Source organism: Dipteris shenzhenensis, chromosome 18 (genome assembly GCF_047967505.1).
Source record: "Dipteris shenzhenensis isolate YYH24624 ecotype China chromosome 18, Dip_SZ_1.0, whole genome shotgun sequence".
NCBI lineage: Eukaryota > Viridiplantae > Streptophyta > Polypodiopsida > Gleicheniales > Dipteridaceae > Dipteris > Dipteris shenzhenensis.
This window is the reverse complement of record NC_141613.1, coordinates 50,114,328-50,132,720: the sequence shown is the minus strand read 5'-3', so window position 1 is coordinate 50,132,720 and position 18,393 is coordinate 50,114,328. Positions and strand designations below refer to the sequence as shown.

At 43.7% G+C, this 18,393-nt stretch overlaps 1 protein-coding gene across 1 annotated transcript in view; it reads right to left on the bottom strand.

Moving 5' to 3' along the window:
• The window catches only part of LOC147891368 (alpha-galactosidase 3-like), an 83,528-nt gene that overhangs the window by 48,417 nt on the left and 16,718 nt on the right, over positions 1–18,393 (bottom strand). The window contains exons 3-11 of the mRNA XM_087389075.1: positions 17,824–17,880; positions 17,709–17,740; positions 17,222–17,325; positions 16,880–16,952; positions 16,648–16,706; positions 16,458–16,523; positions 16,292–16,375; positions 16,144–16,208; positions 15,903–15,985 (exon numbers count right to left, since the gene is read on the bottom strand). Of these exons, the coding sequence (XP_087245201.1) occupies positions 15,903–15,985; positions 16,144–16,208; positions 16,292–16,375; positions 16,458–16,523; positions 16,648–16,706; positions 16,880–16,952; positions 17,222–17,325; positions 17,709–17,740; positions 17,824–17,880 (623 nt within the window). The remainder of the gene's footprint in view (positions 1–15,902; positions 15,986–16,143; positions 16,209–16,291; positions 16,376–16,457; positions 16,524–16,647; positions 16,707–16,879; positions 16,953–17,221; positions 17,326–17,708; positions 17,741–17,823; positions 17,881–18,393) is intronic.

Here is an 18,393-nt window from a genome sequence, read left to right as displayed (position 1 = left end):
CTCAGTTTCTTCCTACTGCTCCAAGCTCTCAATTCTAGTTAATCCACCTTTGGGGATTCCATTTGCCTCAAACATCTTGCACTTGCATATTGGAGTTGGTTTAGTCAACTCTATCGACTTTTTGGTTGCTGAACACTCAAAATTGGGGCTTCACATTTGCTGGCATTGAAGGATATGCATTGACATTGATTGGAAGACACATTTGGGGTTTCCCTAAATTTTCCCTCTTTTTAGTTCAATTTTCCTCTACAAATTGGGGTTTTTGACCAATTTGGAATTAGTTTGCATTTGAAGAGTCAAATTCTACATCTGCCCTTCATTTGGCACATTTTCCCTCTCAACATTTGCCACTTTTTAAAAAAAATTGGCCCTTGTTCCTTTGTGGTTTTTGTTAGGTACCCACAATGCGAATTGTAGCCATATGCCCTTGATTTAGAAGCTGGACCGAGTTTTTGCAAGACAGAGTTTTGTTGGGCATCTTTCTGAAGAAAGATTTTAGGGATAGATTTGTGCATCTGGCTCAGTGTTGAGCAGCCCATTTCACATTCACATTTGCATAGTTTTTGCTGCCTTTTCTGGCCCGACATTTTCATATTTGCAGTCAGATGTTTGAGCAGTCAGCTCATTGCAATGATAGTCTTGAGGCTTTGTCATTTACAGATCACCTTCTTTTTTTGGGATTTTTGCAATGGCCCACAATGATTTGCTTGGAATGATGTCCGCTGTGGACACGCTTGATGGCACCAACTATCCCATGTGGTCGTACATGGTGCGCCACTTGTTGGTAGCCAAGAATTTCTGTGATATTGTTACTGGACCCGAGACAAGACCTGTCTCTCAAGCACAGCCATCTGCTATGACTACCACCACTATAGGTGGTGCTACTACCACTTCTGGATCCACTAACACTATTGCCACAGTGCCTCCCACCCAAGATCAAATCTGATGGGATCAGAGGGATGCATAGGCACATGCCAAGAGGACCATTATACCTCATGTTTCGTCTGCAGGACAGCCAAGATTGCATAGGATAACTTGGCTAATCTATATCAAATTTGGAATGAGGCCAGGGTTGCTCTTTTGCACATTGAATGGCCTACTTGATTCATATCAAGGCTTCACTACAACGTTGAGGTTAGTGGCCATGGGTAACGCCAACCACTACACCTTTGATCAGCTTGTTTCCCCACCCTTATAGGCGAAGCAGAGTCTTCAAAACCAGGCTGCTTCCATTGATGCAGATCATGCCTTTGCCACAAATCACAAAGGCAAAGGCAACGGAGGGAGGACTTTCAGCAAACCCAAGCCTACTTCTAGTACCATGCCCGTAGAATGCATTTTCACCAAACTTCCATATTTGATATGTTCCAATCTCTCATGCCACAAGTGTGTATCTGAAATACAACAGCCTGTTTCTCATATGACCAAGATGGTACAGCCCTCTGAAAAGTGTGCCAGTAAGTACTATAATGTCATCCTACCGGTTGTCATGACTCATACACAGCATAACAATAACCATCAAACATATTCTTGAACCCATTGTGGAGATGACTGAGATAGAAATCAAGTTCTTTTCATACGTGGAACATATAACACTTCCAAACGAGTCACTGCATCCCGTGACTCTAAAGTTACCTACGCTTGACCAATCCCTCTCACGGGATAGAATTTATCGTTGGCACAAGTGACAATGCCTCCCTTAGGTGCATCACTCAAGGACTGACATAGATTTTTGCAAGACATAATGTGCTTGGCAGAACCACTATCTAAATACCGATCGGACATAGAAACTAACAAGCGAGTACAAGTACTCATAAGCACTACCCTTAGAGGGACGAGGTGATTCGGGAAGGGAGGTAGGGAGAGAGAGAGAGAGAGAGAGAGAGAGAGAGAGGAGGGGGGGGGGGGGGGGGGGGGGGAGAGTTGATTTGGGAAGGGGGAGGAGAGAGGGACACAGAGAGAGAGAAAGAGATAGAGGCACAAGAATAGAAAGAAGTATGAATGGGGAAACGTGGCGGAAAATAATTGGAGGGACACTTTTGAAAAAAAGTGTTAGGAGAGCACTACCTTGAAGTTTTGCGATGATGGCCACGATGAGGAGGACGATCCGAAGTGACGAAGGTGATCCATGAGTGTCGTTAGGAGCCCCATGGAGGTTACGTTGGTGTTCTTGCAAATGAGGTGTTGGAAGGAGGCTGTGGAGGCGAATTGGCATTCTGTCTATTGGAGCTACCCGGGTCGTATATTTTGGGAGCCATCTACTAGTGAGCGTTGCACTGCTATTGGTCATGGGCATCCGAGGAGCGCTTGCAAGTTGTCCATGAGGTCTTTGTAAGAGTGTGGTCACTGTTGTGGGTTGGAGCGCCGTTCGAGCTGAAGTGGTGTGTAGCCATCGTAGAAGGTCGCTCGTGAGTTGAAGCTTTCCGTCGTTGGCATTGCATGTGCTCGTTTGTCTGGAAGCAATGCGTGTTGTTGCTACTAGTCGAGCTTTGAGGGTCGTTGGAGTCGCTTCAGGCCGGTGCTACTTACTGTCCCCCGTGTGGTCGCCTTTGCATGCGAAGTTGCTTGTGTGTTGCCTCCGTTGAGCTCCCACTTGGCTAACCTACTCTTGAGTGCTTGGCTTCATCGACTTGCTCTATTCCCAAATGTTAGACTATGTGTCGATCTGTCCCCTCGCACTACAAATTTGATAGTTTCGATGAATACCCTTCCTTATCGCTTCTTGGTAAACCACCGTTTGTATGCCATAGCCTGTACCAGACCAAACTTGGCCACTGCTCTAGGAAGGCTCAGCCAATTTCTCAATAAGCCTAGACACATACACTGGATGCTACAAAAAGAGTCCTACGCTACCTGCGAGGAGCCATAAAACATGGGCCAATGTGTATTGCATGGGTTTGTGAGCTTACTTGGGAACGGACCTACCAGTTGGTCATCGCTTCAACAAAGTTCTATAGCTTTGTCTTTCATCCAGGCCGAGTATGTGAGCGTTAATTCCATGCCAAAAACGAATCTATTCAAGGAACTAAGAATGAAGCCCAATATTATGACCCTTTACAACAACAATAAGAGCTGTTTATTTCTCAGCAAACATGGAGGTTCTCATAAACATACCAAAATATATTGATCTCCAATTCCACTTATATGGTCGTGAGCTAGTTCTGGGAGGAGTCCTGGACTTGTGCACATGTACCAGGTAGCTGACTTGAGGACCAATTCTCATCTGACTGATCAATTCCAGCTCCTTGTAATAGAATGGACCCGCACGCAAATGGACTCATGCGCCTTCTATACATCTCAGCTTCCGAATTTGAGAAAGAGATTGTGCATAATAGTAACAAGCGAGTACAAGTACTCCTGAGCACTGCCTTTAAAGGGACGAGGTGATGCGAGAGGGGGGGGGGGGTTGCTTTGGGAAGGGGGAGGAGAGAGGGACGGAGAGAGAGAGAGAGAGAGAGAGAGAGAGAGAGAGAGGCACGAGAATAGAAAGGTGTATGAATGAAAAACGTGGCAGAAAATAATTCGAGGGACACTTTTGAAAAAAAGTATCAAGAGAGCACTGCCTGCAGGGCAGTGCTAACAAAGGTGCATCATCCTTCGACGGATTATAGTGGCAAGTTACAACGAATGCCCACTCATTATCAGCCATATCTGTCACGGGTAGCAAGCCGCCCACTCATCAAGAGCCATATGTGTTTCCTCATGTCTGTGCTCATGGGTAGCAAGAGCATTTGTAATCTCAAGACCTTGTTGCTGTTTTTTCTTTCCTGAAGTAATGCACTTTTGACATTCAGAGATGTCATGTCTTGGCTTCTTGCAATAATTACAGAGCTGTGTTTTCTTCTTCCACCCAACCGGGGTAGGAGAGGATGAGATTTCTTAGCAGCCCAAGGCATAATACATTAATGCACATTTCCATTCACTCCGCAACAAAATGGAGTTTAAAGAGAAAAATAGGACATTGATGGAAATGGCGAGATGCATGCTTATTTGCCCAATATGTAATGGTTAGATGCCATAATGTGTGGCAACTATGTGCTCAATAGAGCACCCACACGGGGCATTGAAGACCATCACTCCTTATGAAGCATGGACGGTCTCAAAGTCTGATTTCACACATGTGGGCGTTTGGGTCCTTGCCATATGATGTTCCCTCTTAGTTGAGGCATAAGCTGAAGATAAGGCTATCAAATGCATATTCATTGGCTACAGCTCACATAGCAAAGGCTACACATTGTATCACTCACAGAGCAAAGGCTACACATTGTATCAGCCTAGCATAGGCAAGGTTCTTGTCAACAGAGATGTGGCTTTTGCTGAGCATGCAGCTTTACCTTGGCTGGGGGACTGCAAAAACAGCCATCTGTCGATGTCACTGATTTGTTTGATTCCTTGCTGCCTCTCTCTCAGTCAAACAGAGATTCAGATTAGATTTCCAAATCCCAGTGCTTCTAGCAGTTTAGAGCCTCCTCACAATGCCAATCTTCAGCCTGATTTGCAGCCACTTGTGCTATTGAACAGGCAACTGCAAAGGAGAGGGCTGTCATTAGACAGCAAAAAACAGTTCCAAGTGGCTCTTGGATACTCTCAGGGACAGCGAGCAAGCTGAGCCCTTGGCTGCCCACACGACAGGTTTTCAAAAACAGATGCATGGCAATTTGCTTGATGTTACATTGATTGCCACATTCTGCAACGAGGAGCCTCTATTCATAAAAATGCATTTGATAGCAGGGAATGGATGGAAGCCATTAGAGCTGAGCTTGATTCTATTTATGCAAATGGTACATGGGACTTGTGTGACTTGCGCATGCCATTGGCACTGTGAGCGTCAAGTTTTATTTACATGCTGCATATGCTCTGTGCCCAAGATGCAAGCAGGGATGAACGAGGGAAGAGATAGATTGACACAAAAAAAAACCAAAACCCCAAAGATTCCTGCAAAACATGCTCTCTCTCTCTCTCTCTCTTTCTCTTACACACACACATCCGTCGTCATCTGTCGCTGATTGTCCATCGTTGATCGTCGCTGATAGCTCGCTGATCATCCGTCGTCGCTGATAGCTCATCGCCCGTCGCTGATCGTTGCCCATCGCTGATCGTTGATTGTTGTTGTTGATCATTTCGCTGCCCATCTGATCGTCTGTAGCCTCTCCCACTGGACAAAAGAGAAGCCGTCCCGATTAATAGCTTCCTCCCGCCCCTCGCTAGCCTCTCCCATCACTTGCTTCTATCATGTACCGGTTGGAGGATGCACATGTGTGAAAGGATGATGCAGAATTAGAGAAGTATTGGCCCTCCACATGGGGTGGAAGGAGTGCCCACGTGAGTGTACTTTTGCTATTGACAACAACTAGAATGCTCATGCAATCCACAAACCACATATATGAATGCATAATGCCTCATGCATACGAGAGGTCACAACCTCTCATGCCTCTTGGGATCCATCCCTTGGGCATACCCCATTATTCTACCCTTAGCCTATGAATCTTTTATGCCTACCATTTATTAATGCACCCATGCATTCCTACCCATTCCTATCCTAGGATCTACATGTGTGAGTGCACCATTTATTCCATATCAATTAACATATCCAATACATTATCCATATGGCATTTAGCCATTTAAACCTACCTAGCCTACCTTCTAATTAATACATTTGATCATGCTAGCCTAATACATTCTAGACTATAAAATCGTGTCGTGACATGCCCTCTTGCTTGGGACATAGATATCCTCATCTACTAGGTATTCTTCTTTGTCTTCATGATCTTTAGCACTCATTAGGTTCGTGTATAAACTTCCATACAACAACTTCAATCTTTCATCTTCATGTTTGGTACTCCTGCCAAACAAGTCCAACATTAGTATGTTCCTTTAAATCAAATTTCCAAATAAATACGTAAGAAAGACATGATACTTATCTTTCATGTTGTGTTGTCCATGTACTCCTTTACTTTGGACATTCCTACAAAGACTAATTCGACTTTATTCATTAGGGCTAGTAGGAATCCATTCCCGTTCTACTTTTCTATTCCAATAAGATACTATTTCCTAATCTATCTCTCTCATATGCATGCATTGGTCCAAGTTCCAAGTGACCAGTTTGGAACCATCAGTTTTAGGTTGATCACAAGATAGGCCTAACTTACAAGATCAAGATCACCAGATCTTGCTTGAGTACTCATTCTAAACCACCAAGTCTAATTGTGGATCCACCCATAGTCATGCGTCCATGACTATGGGTGGATCTTACTAAGCGCTTACATATCCACCACCTATGACCATTTATAGCACCCTCTTGCTTGGGAAGAGCCCAAGTACTACCTTGGCTCATCAACCCAACCTAAGAGGATGACTTAACCATCTCTAGTACTCCAACTTCAAGAATCTTGGCACCATGGATGCCTTCCCAAGAATCCTTATCGAGTGTCTCTATATGATACCATTGTGTACATTTCCAAGGTAATAATTGTGCATGTGCTCAATTCTTGAGTGTTTTTCTACCCAAGTGTATGATCCTACATGCAAATGCATTTATTACTTCATTAACCTACATGCAAACGCATTATGAATTCATTATTCTAAATGCTCATCTTAAGCTTAAGTAGATCAATCCTTTGACCCTTGTCATCATCACGCAATTGTGTATTCCATTCTTTTCTAGATGACGAGTCACTTTTGTAGCCTTCATTCGAGTTTCCAAGGAGGGGGTTTTTGAAATGAAGGGGGATGGCAATTAAAAGGAAGGGAGGGGCGTGACAACGGCAGCTAGCCGCTTGCAGCGCATTTTCCGGCGTGGTTCGCGGACGCACAAGGCTGCAGAACTGGCTACACTCGTGGCAACATCGCCACGTGGCGGTTAGAGGAGGCGGCGGCCTTCATGATGGCAACGCGCGGGACAGTTGTAGCAGAGGGTCCAAGGAGGTGGCTGGCAAGGACAGCACGTGGCGGCTACAAGGACTGGCGGCGGCTCCCAAACACGGGTCGCGACGTTGCGCGCAATTTGGGACGCCGTGCGCAACACGACACACAATCTGTGTCTCAGGAACAACGGGGAGTCCAAGGCCTCCCAAAAGGCCCACACAACACAAGGCCTTTTTGAAGCCTTATTAAAAACGAGTCAGAGACTCAGATGACTGCGTGAAGGTACGCGCCACGCGGGCATCTACGGCCATAAAGGAGACGGAATGACACGGATTTCGGAACATTGCAACAAAAGAGACAAATTTGGCCGCCATTATGCGCCATATCCTTAGTCAATATTTCCATTTATCTCTTTCTTTCTTTTTATTTCATTAGTCACTTCTCTTATCACGAAATCTACAAAGAGAAAATGGAGAATTAGAGAGCCCCCTGGTAAATTTCTTTGTGCATTGATGTCGTGCTGATGTCGCAGCTTCCACATGACAAGTCCACACAATCAAAGGATCACTGCTCTGATACCACTTGTCACGTACCGGTTGGAGGATGCACATGTGTGAAAGGATGATGCAGAATTAGAGAAGTATTGGCTCTTAAAATGGGATGGAAGGAGTGCCCACGTGAGTGTACTTTTGCTATTGACAACAACTAGAATGCTCATGCAATCCACAAACCATATATATGAATGCATAATGCCTCATGCACACATTCCATGCATACGAGAGGTTACCACCTCTCATGCCTCTTGGGATCCCCTTAGGCATACCCCATTATTCTACCCTTAGCCTATGAATCTTTTATGCCTACCATTTATTAATGCACCCATGCATTCCTACCCATTCCTATCCTAGGACCTACATGTGTGAGTGCACCATTTATTCCATATCAATTAATATATCCAATACATTATCCATATGGCATTTAGCCATTTAAACCTACCTAGCCTACCTTCTAATTAATACATTTGATCATGCTAGCCTAATACATTCTAGACTACAAAATCGTGTCGTGACAGATTCTCCTTGTCTCCAGTCTCTAGTTAGGGTAGCACTGAGCAGACCTCAGGCTGAGCTGAGCCCCTAGCTCAGTCTGGGGTGTTAGAGACAGCAAAAAGACCTCCATCCACTCACAGGCCATTATGAAAACCTTTGTCACTAGCCCTATCAGTAAACTGTCCTACTCTGATATTGTAGCAACGCCCAACCCTTATGCATTGCATTACAAGGATGCGTCAATTTTATGAGCAAAAACCTATGAACAGGTTTATTTGAGCGTGTTTTTTAAGACATTTAAAAAATTGTACTTCTTTAGGAAACATGGTTTTTACACTTTTGTTTTCACTAGAACTAGATCCCTTTATCATAAAAATATACAGAACAGTCACTCTTCAATTTTACATAACATAATTTTCTTATTCACAAACATCCTTTATACCTCTTTTATTATCTTAAAAAAGTGTTGGAAAATAATTTGTTTAAGAAACGTCCCTTATTATCACTCTCAATGTAATCATATTATACATATATAATTACTTATTAAACACATTTATATCAATATGACAAGAGCTTTCTAGTGTTTTAATATCATAAATAACAAGATATTTATGGATATGTTTCTAAAGAAGTTTACATTACTATAAATAATTATTAACTTGGGCTTATATATCACTCTCATAAAATACATGTAATATTTAATACTATATATGCAAGATTTTCTAAAATATAGCTTCATATATGTGCTCAAATGGGATTTTCCGATCAATTTGAGTGGTTGAATGACTACATTTGGACATTGGATGTGAAAGTTATGCCACTTTTAAAAGTGCTATCCATTGTAGTTTTGCCAGCGACACTAGCTTGGAAGACCTACTTCAAAGGGGTTTCGTTGGCGAAAGTACCTTCATGGCTTGCTTCAATGAGGTTTCTTTGGAGAAACCCTTTCATGAAGCTAGGTTGAGCGAGGGTTTTCAATGTTGTAAGAAGGGTCATAAGGGAATTTTCATAGAGAAGTCTACTCTACATGTAGGTTTCTTCAAAATCCATCCCATTATGTTATTCACCATTCCCAAAAATTCTTGTAAAAAATTTGTGTATAAAATAGGCATTGCTACAATACTTCGCATATTTCTATGTGAAACTATGTTTTGTTCCGTTTGCCATATTTTTACATAGTTCGCTCGAACGCTTGGAAGATTTCTCTCAGAAAATGCTCGTCCCCCATTACAAGCGAAGGATTAGTTCAGACCCACACGAACAGACATATATTCTACAACAGGAAGTTAGAGAGCTCAGGCACTCCAACTTGCATCTGGGAAGAAAGATGAAGGACATGGAGAATAATGGCAAGAAGGCAATTATTGCAAAAGTAATACAACAGTGTAGCACATCTCTACCAGCACCAACGCTCGTTTCTACGGTCACAGAGATTATCTCCACCCAAGTCAACTCAGCCAAGAAGGAGATGGCCACCATAGCCAGCCACAAAGTCAACAAAGAAGACCTCTATGCAAAAATCAAAGAGCAGGAAGCTATAGTGGCCAATAGGAAAATACTACGCATTGGAGGGCTACCAAAGGAATGCATTAGCTGCCTCAAGGATGATGCACGATACACACCAAAGGAGAAATTCACATGTCTCAAGAAGTGGATACCACAAGTTCATTGGGATGAAAAGGATATTGGTTGTATCACTCAGACGGGAACACACGCACAAGTGTATTTCAAGGAAAGGGTAGGAAGAGTTTGGATTCTCCGACAAACAAATAAGATGAAGGGCACAAAGGTGTGTATATTTGAAGAGCTAAATCTGACTCAACTCAAACAAAGGAATATTGAACCCTCAAAAGTGAAAGATGGACGCAAAACTGAAAAATGGGCAGTCTACCGAGATGGAATGGCATTAATTAGAGATTTTAAATCTAAACCCAAAGACTCTCAGTCTTAAACTGATGTAATGAAGGCCATTCTATGATAGGATTAGTATTTAGTTGTATGCTATAATAATCTCGAGCTGAGATGCCTTGTGTACTCCTCGACTCTCTGGTTTATCCAGATGTTGTAAGTCATTTTGACATGTTTCTTTTTGTCCCATAGGCCCGGACGTTAATATGACTTTCTTTCTTTCTTTCTCTCTACGTACGCTTTTTTCCAACAACTACAAGAGCCCTCTCTCTCTCTCTCTCTCTCTCTCTCTCTCTCTCTCTCTCTCTCTCTCACACATCCCGGGCTTGGAGGGGGGATCAGGAGCTCCCCACCAAGACCCAGTTCTATCATGACCACTTTCTGAGGATATCGGAGCATGGTCTCATCATCAGGCCCCAGTACCTCGAGGATAGGAGAGTATCACACGCCTTGCGGATTGCTATTGGACAGATACGAGTCTCGTCCCGTCAGCTGCGGATTGAGGCTGGGAGAGTGGCTGGCATACCTAGAGAGCAGCAGGTCTATAGACTATGCACGATGGAGGAGAACGAGACAGAGGAGCATTTTCTATGTGTTTGTCCAGCCTCCTATGAGATCCGAGGGCAATACCACTTTCTCTTTTAGGAGGGGCTCGGCTTCGGACCACTTACACGGCTGATACATTTCCTCGACCAGGTCTCCATTGGACTCTACCTGATTGAGATGTGGAGACACAGAGATTCCCTTGTGCGGCACACCAAAGATCAACTACAGTCAATGCCTCAGGACACCGAGCTAGACCGAGCACAGACATGCGTCACTGATTTTTACGCATCCGAGCCAAATCGAGAGGGAGGAGCTTAATGAGACGAGCACTATGGATCAGTAGTGAGACCCATCATCACCACAATATGGCTGGACAAGAGATGTGGAGACCACACATGACACGTGGGGTGACCAGAGCACACACGATTGAGGTTCGACCTATCTCAGCACTCCTCAGAGGGGACCGCCAGAGATGAGGCATTACTCTCGATGTAGCCCATCAAAATACAGAGATCCAAGAGAGCGCGCGCCCCACCACCAAGGGAGACAGCCTGAAAGACACAGATACGTGACCTCTTTGCATCACATTAGGGGGCCATCAGGGAGCCGGCGCACTTGGAGCTCTAGTTCTGAGCAGTTGATTGCCCTCTTTTTTCCTACTATGTTTTGTACTAGTTGTACTAGGTTCTTAGCATTTAGCACTCAGCAAGGGCCTTAGTGAGCCCTTTGCTTCAGCCCACAGTGGCTTGTATGGGTTACATATATCTTGTATCTTGTCTCATAGACCCGCGAGGTCTCCTGAAGACGTTAATACACCTCTCTCTCTCTCTCTCTCTCTCCAAATCCCCTCTATCAACACCCAAAACCTCTGGACACTTCCCTCCTTAATCTCATTTACACTTAACCCTTGCTTTAGAAACTCAAGCACTCTACCCCCCCTGAATGGGATCATGTCTTACACACGGAAAGAAAATCCCGTAACTCTCTCTCTGTGACTCCAATTTCCATGATTTCAGAGTTATCACGGAGCTCTTGGGAATTCCCCATCTTCCTCTGGACTCCATAGCTAAGTGGGGCGACATGGCTCGACTTTTTTTACACACTTTTGCAGAAACTAATTTTTACATATGACATCCCCCCCCCCCCCAGCTGCAGAGTACGCAGCAAGTGCTTGACAGCTGCATCGGCTCAACTTCTCCAAGGAAAGCCCCTCAACCTGTATCAAAAGCATAATGAGCAGAACTGCCATCCACTGTAAAAGAATTCATCAAGAGACTCAGGGCCTTCCTAGCCACCACACGCATATTGCCCACCATGTGAGATAGCAAAAACAGAAAAACCTCAACAAAGGCCCTGCCATATAACACATTCATCTAGGTCACACACATGCTTCCCCCAACATGGCCAAGGCATAGGCAAACAAATAAGAGTCTTCTGCCAAGAGTCTTCTGCCCAAACTCAATACCAACTTGATATTGTGAAGTACTCATACCCACATGACCATGCAACAAACCAGTAAACTCTCCCCCCTGTTGGGACACCACTGCACTCCATTCATCATTAGGCATCGTACTTGCATCATGAGGTTTGCTCATCTCCACATAAGCCACAACCTTTGAGGTCACCTCCACACACCTAGATCCCTGGGGCTCATCCAACCCATGATCTATAACCAGAAACCCCTCAACAGGCTCCACTGCCTCATCCCTGCAAGCTGGAATACTCTCAACCACATCACTCGAGTCATTTTAAAGATCCGAGACACATGAGCATATCACTTGAGTCATTCACAAAATCTGAGAGCACATGAGCATCCCTATCATCTGAAGAATGCTCATAGAAAAGACCTGAAAGACATCCATGCTCAGGCACATCACCACCCTGACGGCTATAAATCATGTCATCGATGAGAGCTTCAGCCTCCCTCACATCCTTTGTCAGAGCCTCAGAGGCTTCAACCTGCACAGCCAAAGTGTCATCCTGAACACTTCTCTTCCTCACATACAGGCACATGATCAACAACCTTCTGGACAAACAAGTTTACGCATTTTCATCTTTCCTGCAATACCACCACACTGGCTACATCTTGCAACTTCCATTTTTTTCTCTCAGCAAAGTACACTGCTTCATCAAAAGACACCTTTTCCCTCATCAAAACATACCTGCGAAACTGGGGTAACAATGCATCCACAAAGGACTTTACTTTAAAATGTTCTGAAGCATCATCACTCCAAACAAAAAGTGCATCTAAGTACTTTGTCCACAACTCCTCGAACCTAAGTGCAATTGGAAGACATGCTCTCCTTCAAACTGCCTTAAACCCTCAATTTGCTGCAAAATGACAAAAGGAGACTCTTGACTGTCAGAGGCAAAGACCTGTACCACGTAAGAGTACTTCAAGAAAGTCACCTAAGATATCAGCCTACTCTACCTTAGGCCCCTTGTACGAGACACATGCACCCCTCCGGGTCCTCCCCCTTGGATCCACAGAACACTGGCAGCTCCATCAAAGGCAACCCACAAATTGTTACCCAGCAAACACCAACCAAACCTCCAACTTATCCCCACAGCATGTCCACCCTATAGTCTTTCACCACCTTATACATGCATCAGTTCACCATCCACGTCTACCTCAAAAGCAAAGTGAAACAACCTAAAAGACCTCTGCAAACGGTCACATACAGCAGCTTCGTAATGGTCTACCGACCATGTAATACACCTCACGCTATCAATTGCTGCCTGCATCAGCTGCACATACCCATATTTCATAATCAACTCCCATGCATCAGCAAAACCCTCCAAGTCCCTCAACGAAATTATTCCTGCAGTCAAGCTTTGACTTTGTAATGGTTTTCTGAATGAGTAATACATCACTGAGTGTTTCTGACTGCCTCCTTCAAGAGTCCCCACATCAACGCATATGATTGGGCATCACAGTACACAAGAAATCCCTGGCAACGCCTTTAAAAAAAACAGGCCTCAAAACACCCACGAAACAGCCCTCTTCCTGCAACTGTTTGTTTATTCTTCCACTGTTATCTCCTACTGGACTCCCACGAAATATCTTCTACCAACTCCCATGACAAATTCCACAAAGTTCCCACAAAACACCCACGCAGGAAATACCTTGAACGTTGTGTGTTTCCTCCAAAGACAACATCGTTCTCTCCAGGCCATCGCCTGTCTTCTCCACGAATCAACCCAAGCTTCCTCTACATAAACTAATACATAATCCTCTTCTGCAGCTCTCCGCCACACTGCCCTTATTCACTTTCTAGTCATATCATCTTTCAGCCCATGCATTTACGTTTTCATCCCATCTCACATTGCCATGGGTTGTTTTGCAAAGCTCCCAAGCATCTTCGCAATATCAAAAATCTTCATTCCTAACTAGGGATAAATCTGTTCCTAAGCTTTTTCTTAACATACTTATTGGCTTACACAGCCCTCATGCTTGATCGAATCACTTGGCCAGATTTCTCTGCTGGCCTTGACATGTTTCTTGTGGCCTCACATACATCCACGTTCCCCTTCTATGACTCACGTCGATTTCAGAAAATGTTGCCTTCTTTTAGCTCGTATTCACAAACTCACAAAATGGCTTCATCACTGCTCATTGCTTCAAGCTCATCAACCAAATCATAGATTGAGCCCGTCTCTGCTCTTGCCCTCAAGCTACCACGCTCTTCTCTTCCTACGTAGCCTCAGAACTTGCAAGCTTAAACTGTACATGTTCCCTTTCCTCCGTGACCACAGGCTTACCCGGCGTCTCCACCAAAAAAAGGGAGTGTCAATTTTTATTTGCGTGCTGCATATGCTCTGTGCCCGGGATGCAAGCAGGGGTGAAGGAGGGAAGGGACAGATTGACACACACCAAAAACCAAACCCCGAAATGCTCCATTCCTTAGCTCCAAACCACACGCTGTCTCTCTCTCTACATACGTTTTCTTCCAACAACCATGAGCTCTCTCTCTCTCTCTCTCTCTCTCTCTCTCTCTCTCTCTGTCTCTCTCTCCCCCCCAAGGTTTGTATGAGATTTCCCTTTTTGCTGTACTTTGTACCTTGTCCCATAGGCCCGCGAGGCCTCCCGCAGACGTTAATGCATCTCTCTCTCTCTCTCTCTCTCTCTCTCTATGCATTGCACTATAGGAGGAGGATTGCCTCTGACCCCCAGAAACATATATATTTCTTACACCAGGAAGAAGGAGCTCCGACTAATGGTCGTAGCTCTAACTACAAAAGTGAAGGAGCTGGAGCAAAATGGGAAACAAGACATCATTTCAGAAGTCGTACAAAAATGCGGCACATCTCCACCCGCACCTGCACTTGTCTCCACGGTCAAAGAGATGATCACCAGTGAAGTTAGCTCAGCCAAGCAGGAAATTATCACTATGGCTAGCACCAAGCTCGACAAAGCAGATCTTTATGCTAAGGTAAAAGAACAGGAAGCTATAGTGAAGGAAAACACTACGCATTGGGGGTTTGCCAGAGGACTGCCTTGGCTGCCTCGAAGAAGAGGAATACTTTTTTGATGAAGAAGAGGGCATCACTTGTCTCAATAAAGCTATACCACAAGTTGAATGGAATACCAAAGACATCAATGGTGTCACTCGCAAGGGAAAACTTCAAGTACATCTTAATGAGAGGGCAGGACGAACAAAGATTCTCCAACAGACAAATAAGCTGAAGGGTACCCGAGTTTGGATATCAAAGGAGCTTACTTCAGCTCAGCTCAAGCAACGGAACACAGAACTAGCTAAAGTGAAAGATGCACACAAAGCTGGAAAATGGGCTGTCTACCGAGATGGAGTAGCATTAATCAGGGATTTTAAATCCAAACCTAAAGACCCTCAGTCTTAAACTGATGTAATGAAGGCCACTTTTCTATAGTTTTTCTAAGAAAAAATCTAGGAATAGGCTGCTATAATAACTTAGAGCTGAGTTGCCATGGGCACTCCTCTAATTTCTGGTCATATCCAGATATTGTAAGCTCCCTTTTGGATGTGTGTTTGGTTGCATAGCCCCGCGAGGGCTTCTGTCGACGTTAATATATCTTTCTTTCTTTCTTTCTCTCCACCCAAAACCTCTAGACACTTCCCTCTTCAATCTCATTTACACTTGATCTTTAGAAACTCAAGTACTCGGGATCACGTCTTACACACGGAAAGAAAATCCTGTAACATTCTCTCCATGACTCCGATTTCTGTGATTTCAGAGTTATCCCAGAGCTCTCAGGATTCCCCATCTTCCTCTATACTCCAAAGCGAAGTGGGGTTACATGGCTCAACATTTTTTTAACACACTTTTGCAGAAACGAATTTTTACATGACAGCAGTAAGTGGGTTTATAAGTTGAAGCAAAGAGGCCCAAAAATATGTTCATTTCCACTTCAAAACAAGACGTGATGCTTCACTACAACACAGATGCTCCTGCCAGTTTCTCACCAATGTCTCCCTTCATTAGAAATATTATTTTACCAAAGCAGCATTAATCATTAGCTTAGAAATGGCTTCATTTGAAAAATTGGCAACAGACCTTCATAAGGCTCCAAATACTGAAATGAGACCGGTACTCCTGAAATGTCATACCACCATTTCCCACCTCCAACATATCCGGATCTGCATGGAGCAGACATACCCCACCTGAACACTTGAACCGAGTAAACTAAAAGAAAAATGTTGATATATTGTATTGACTTCTTTCGTTCCGTTGCAGGTCTCCAAATTTACATCAATCAGAAGCATCAATAATTCATGGTCATAAAGAGTATTCTGACCATTCCATCCACCAGGCCCAGCAAATTGCGCCCACTTATCATTTTGATCAGCAATAGCCACCATGCTGCAAGAATGGAATAATATAGTTCCATTATCATGATGTCCCACCACAAAAACTCTGCAGTCCCTCTTAAAAGCAAGTCTTACCTTTCCCAAGAGTCTTGGATATCGTCTGTTGTGCGCCAACTATTTCCTATGGTCTCTCCCCACTCTGCAGGGTCATCTTGACCCCTGCCACCAAACATAGGTTGGATGTCCTTAGATGCTGCATTACAAATTCTGCTGGAAAGAGATGATAAACAAGGCGGCTTACCATTCACACATTGAGAAAAAAATTGCTCGACCCGTTCCGTTGAGAGCATCTCGCATTGGAAGGTACCTGCAAGTATCAGGATACCTTTTTTATGTGGGAGCGAATTTAGTGTATATTTCAAATCCTTTAATGAGAGAAAAAGGAGAATGGTCTCAGCATTCATTCAAAGAAAGGGCTACAAAATGGTGACCGTTTTCGGGGTGAAATTCCAAGGTTGAAGCAATTATCGTACTTCAAATAATCAATACCCTGCAATAAAAAACAAGCTTCCCATCATCAAATCGGAAGAACTCCCTCATCATGGAGCCCTAAACGAATATCTTTTGACTCATGACTGTTTCCTCTGTTCAAAGTCATATAAAGTTCCCAATATTCTATTAAGCTGAGAAACAAACTTCACATTTGAAGACACTAAACCGTACCCAAGATGCAAAGGTAGCAGCATCCTTAATTTCATGGAAAAGAGAACCAGGTCTTCTTTCACACGTAAGAAGCCTGGAAACCAACAATGTCAGCTGATAACATAGACATGTGAAATACTTTGACGAGAAAAATCAAAAGCCAACAATAAAGCCAACAATAACAAACCGCTTATGATGCAACCAACTGTTGTGGAAACAGTTTGGCATACAGCAGAAATCCTACACAAAAGATTTCCCAGTGGACTATAACTAATTAGGGAGTAAGACCAGGCCCATGGCTAGGCCAAGAGTTCATCTGTGCATAGGTTCAGGAAACAAAGATTTGACTGGTTATCTTTTTACCCAGCATCAGAGTAGATGCCAAGCTTTAGTCCGAGTGAATGCATGTAGCCAGCAAGTGCCTTGATCCCTGAAGGAAAGGTTCTTCTGTCTGGAACTAAATAGCCCTGCCGCATATGTTGAGTAAATGAACAGGTACAACGTTCAGAAAATCAAAATCAATTTATAAAATAGTTGGCAGGGTTACAAAGTTTTAAAAAACATCCAACTACTTGTAAGACTTGAGAAAGTAGCAAATCAAAGGATCTTTGTATCAACAACAATGTCTACACTTCGATCTGATAGTGTCCACTGAAACCACCCATGGACACAATTATACTAATAAAGACCTGCATAAGACTAAGTCTCTATTCCTACAGATAATCAAACACTGAACCTCTCAAGGCATAGAAAATTATAACTTTGGGATGCTAACACAAAACCTAAGATAAAAGCTTATGCCAGAGAAATTAAGGTAGCAGACATATCAGCAAAAAGTAGAGAGCCGAACCTCTAAGTCCCGGCCAGATGACCAGCAATCATCTGTCAAAACAAATAGGTTGTTACGTCTCCAACTCTAGTTTTAAACATTACAAATAAACGCCAATTACAAAGCAGGTTCTTACCAATGTTCACATATGTGTAACCAACATCTGCTAATCCACTTGAAATGAGAGCATCAGCTGCCAGAACACAAAAGCATAGATTAGTGCGACTTTCAAATCTGCTCCCTGTCACAACAAAGGTGTGTTATCCTATTTTCATTAGATCTCATCAGCTCTCTCTTAGCTCAACTACAACACTTTATTGCTCGAACCTGATCAGATCTTCTTTTCTCTCATAGGCTGCAGACTTCAAGGTGCAGGTTCATGCGCCTCTCTATCAGAGCCAACTAATAGTGTTTCGACCACTAGAAAATATGTCCTCTGAAACATTTGGCCTATTCAAATGTGGGAATGCAGCAAATCCCTTTTGGATCTAATTAGCCATGTCCAGGAAGCATCTCAAGATAAAAAGTGCATCCTCAACTGTCAAGCCAAGATTCCTAGCCTCTAGTAGCCATAACGGCTCTGCTCAAGACAAGTTAATCCACGTCAAGGGAATGGAGGAGGACTGGAGGTGCTTGGTTTAGCCAGAAGAACAGACCCTCGTAGGGAAGACTGATGGGCAAGTAATGCTCACACATGGAGCAGAAT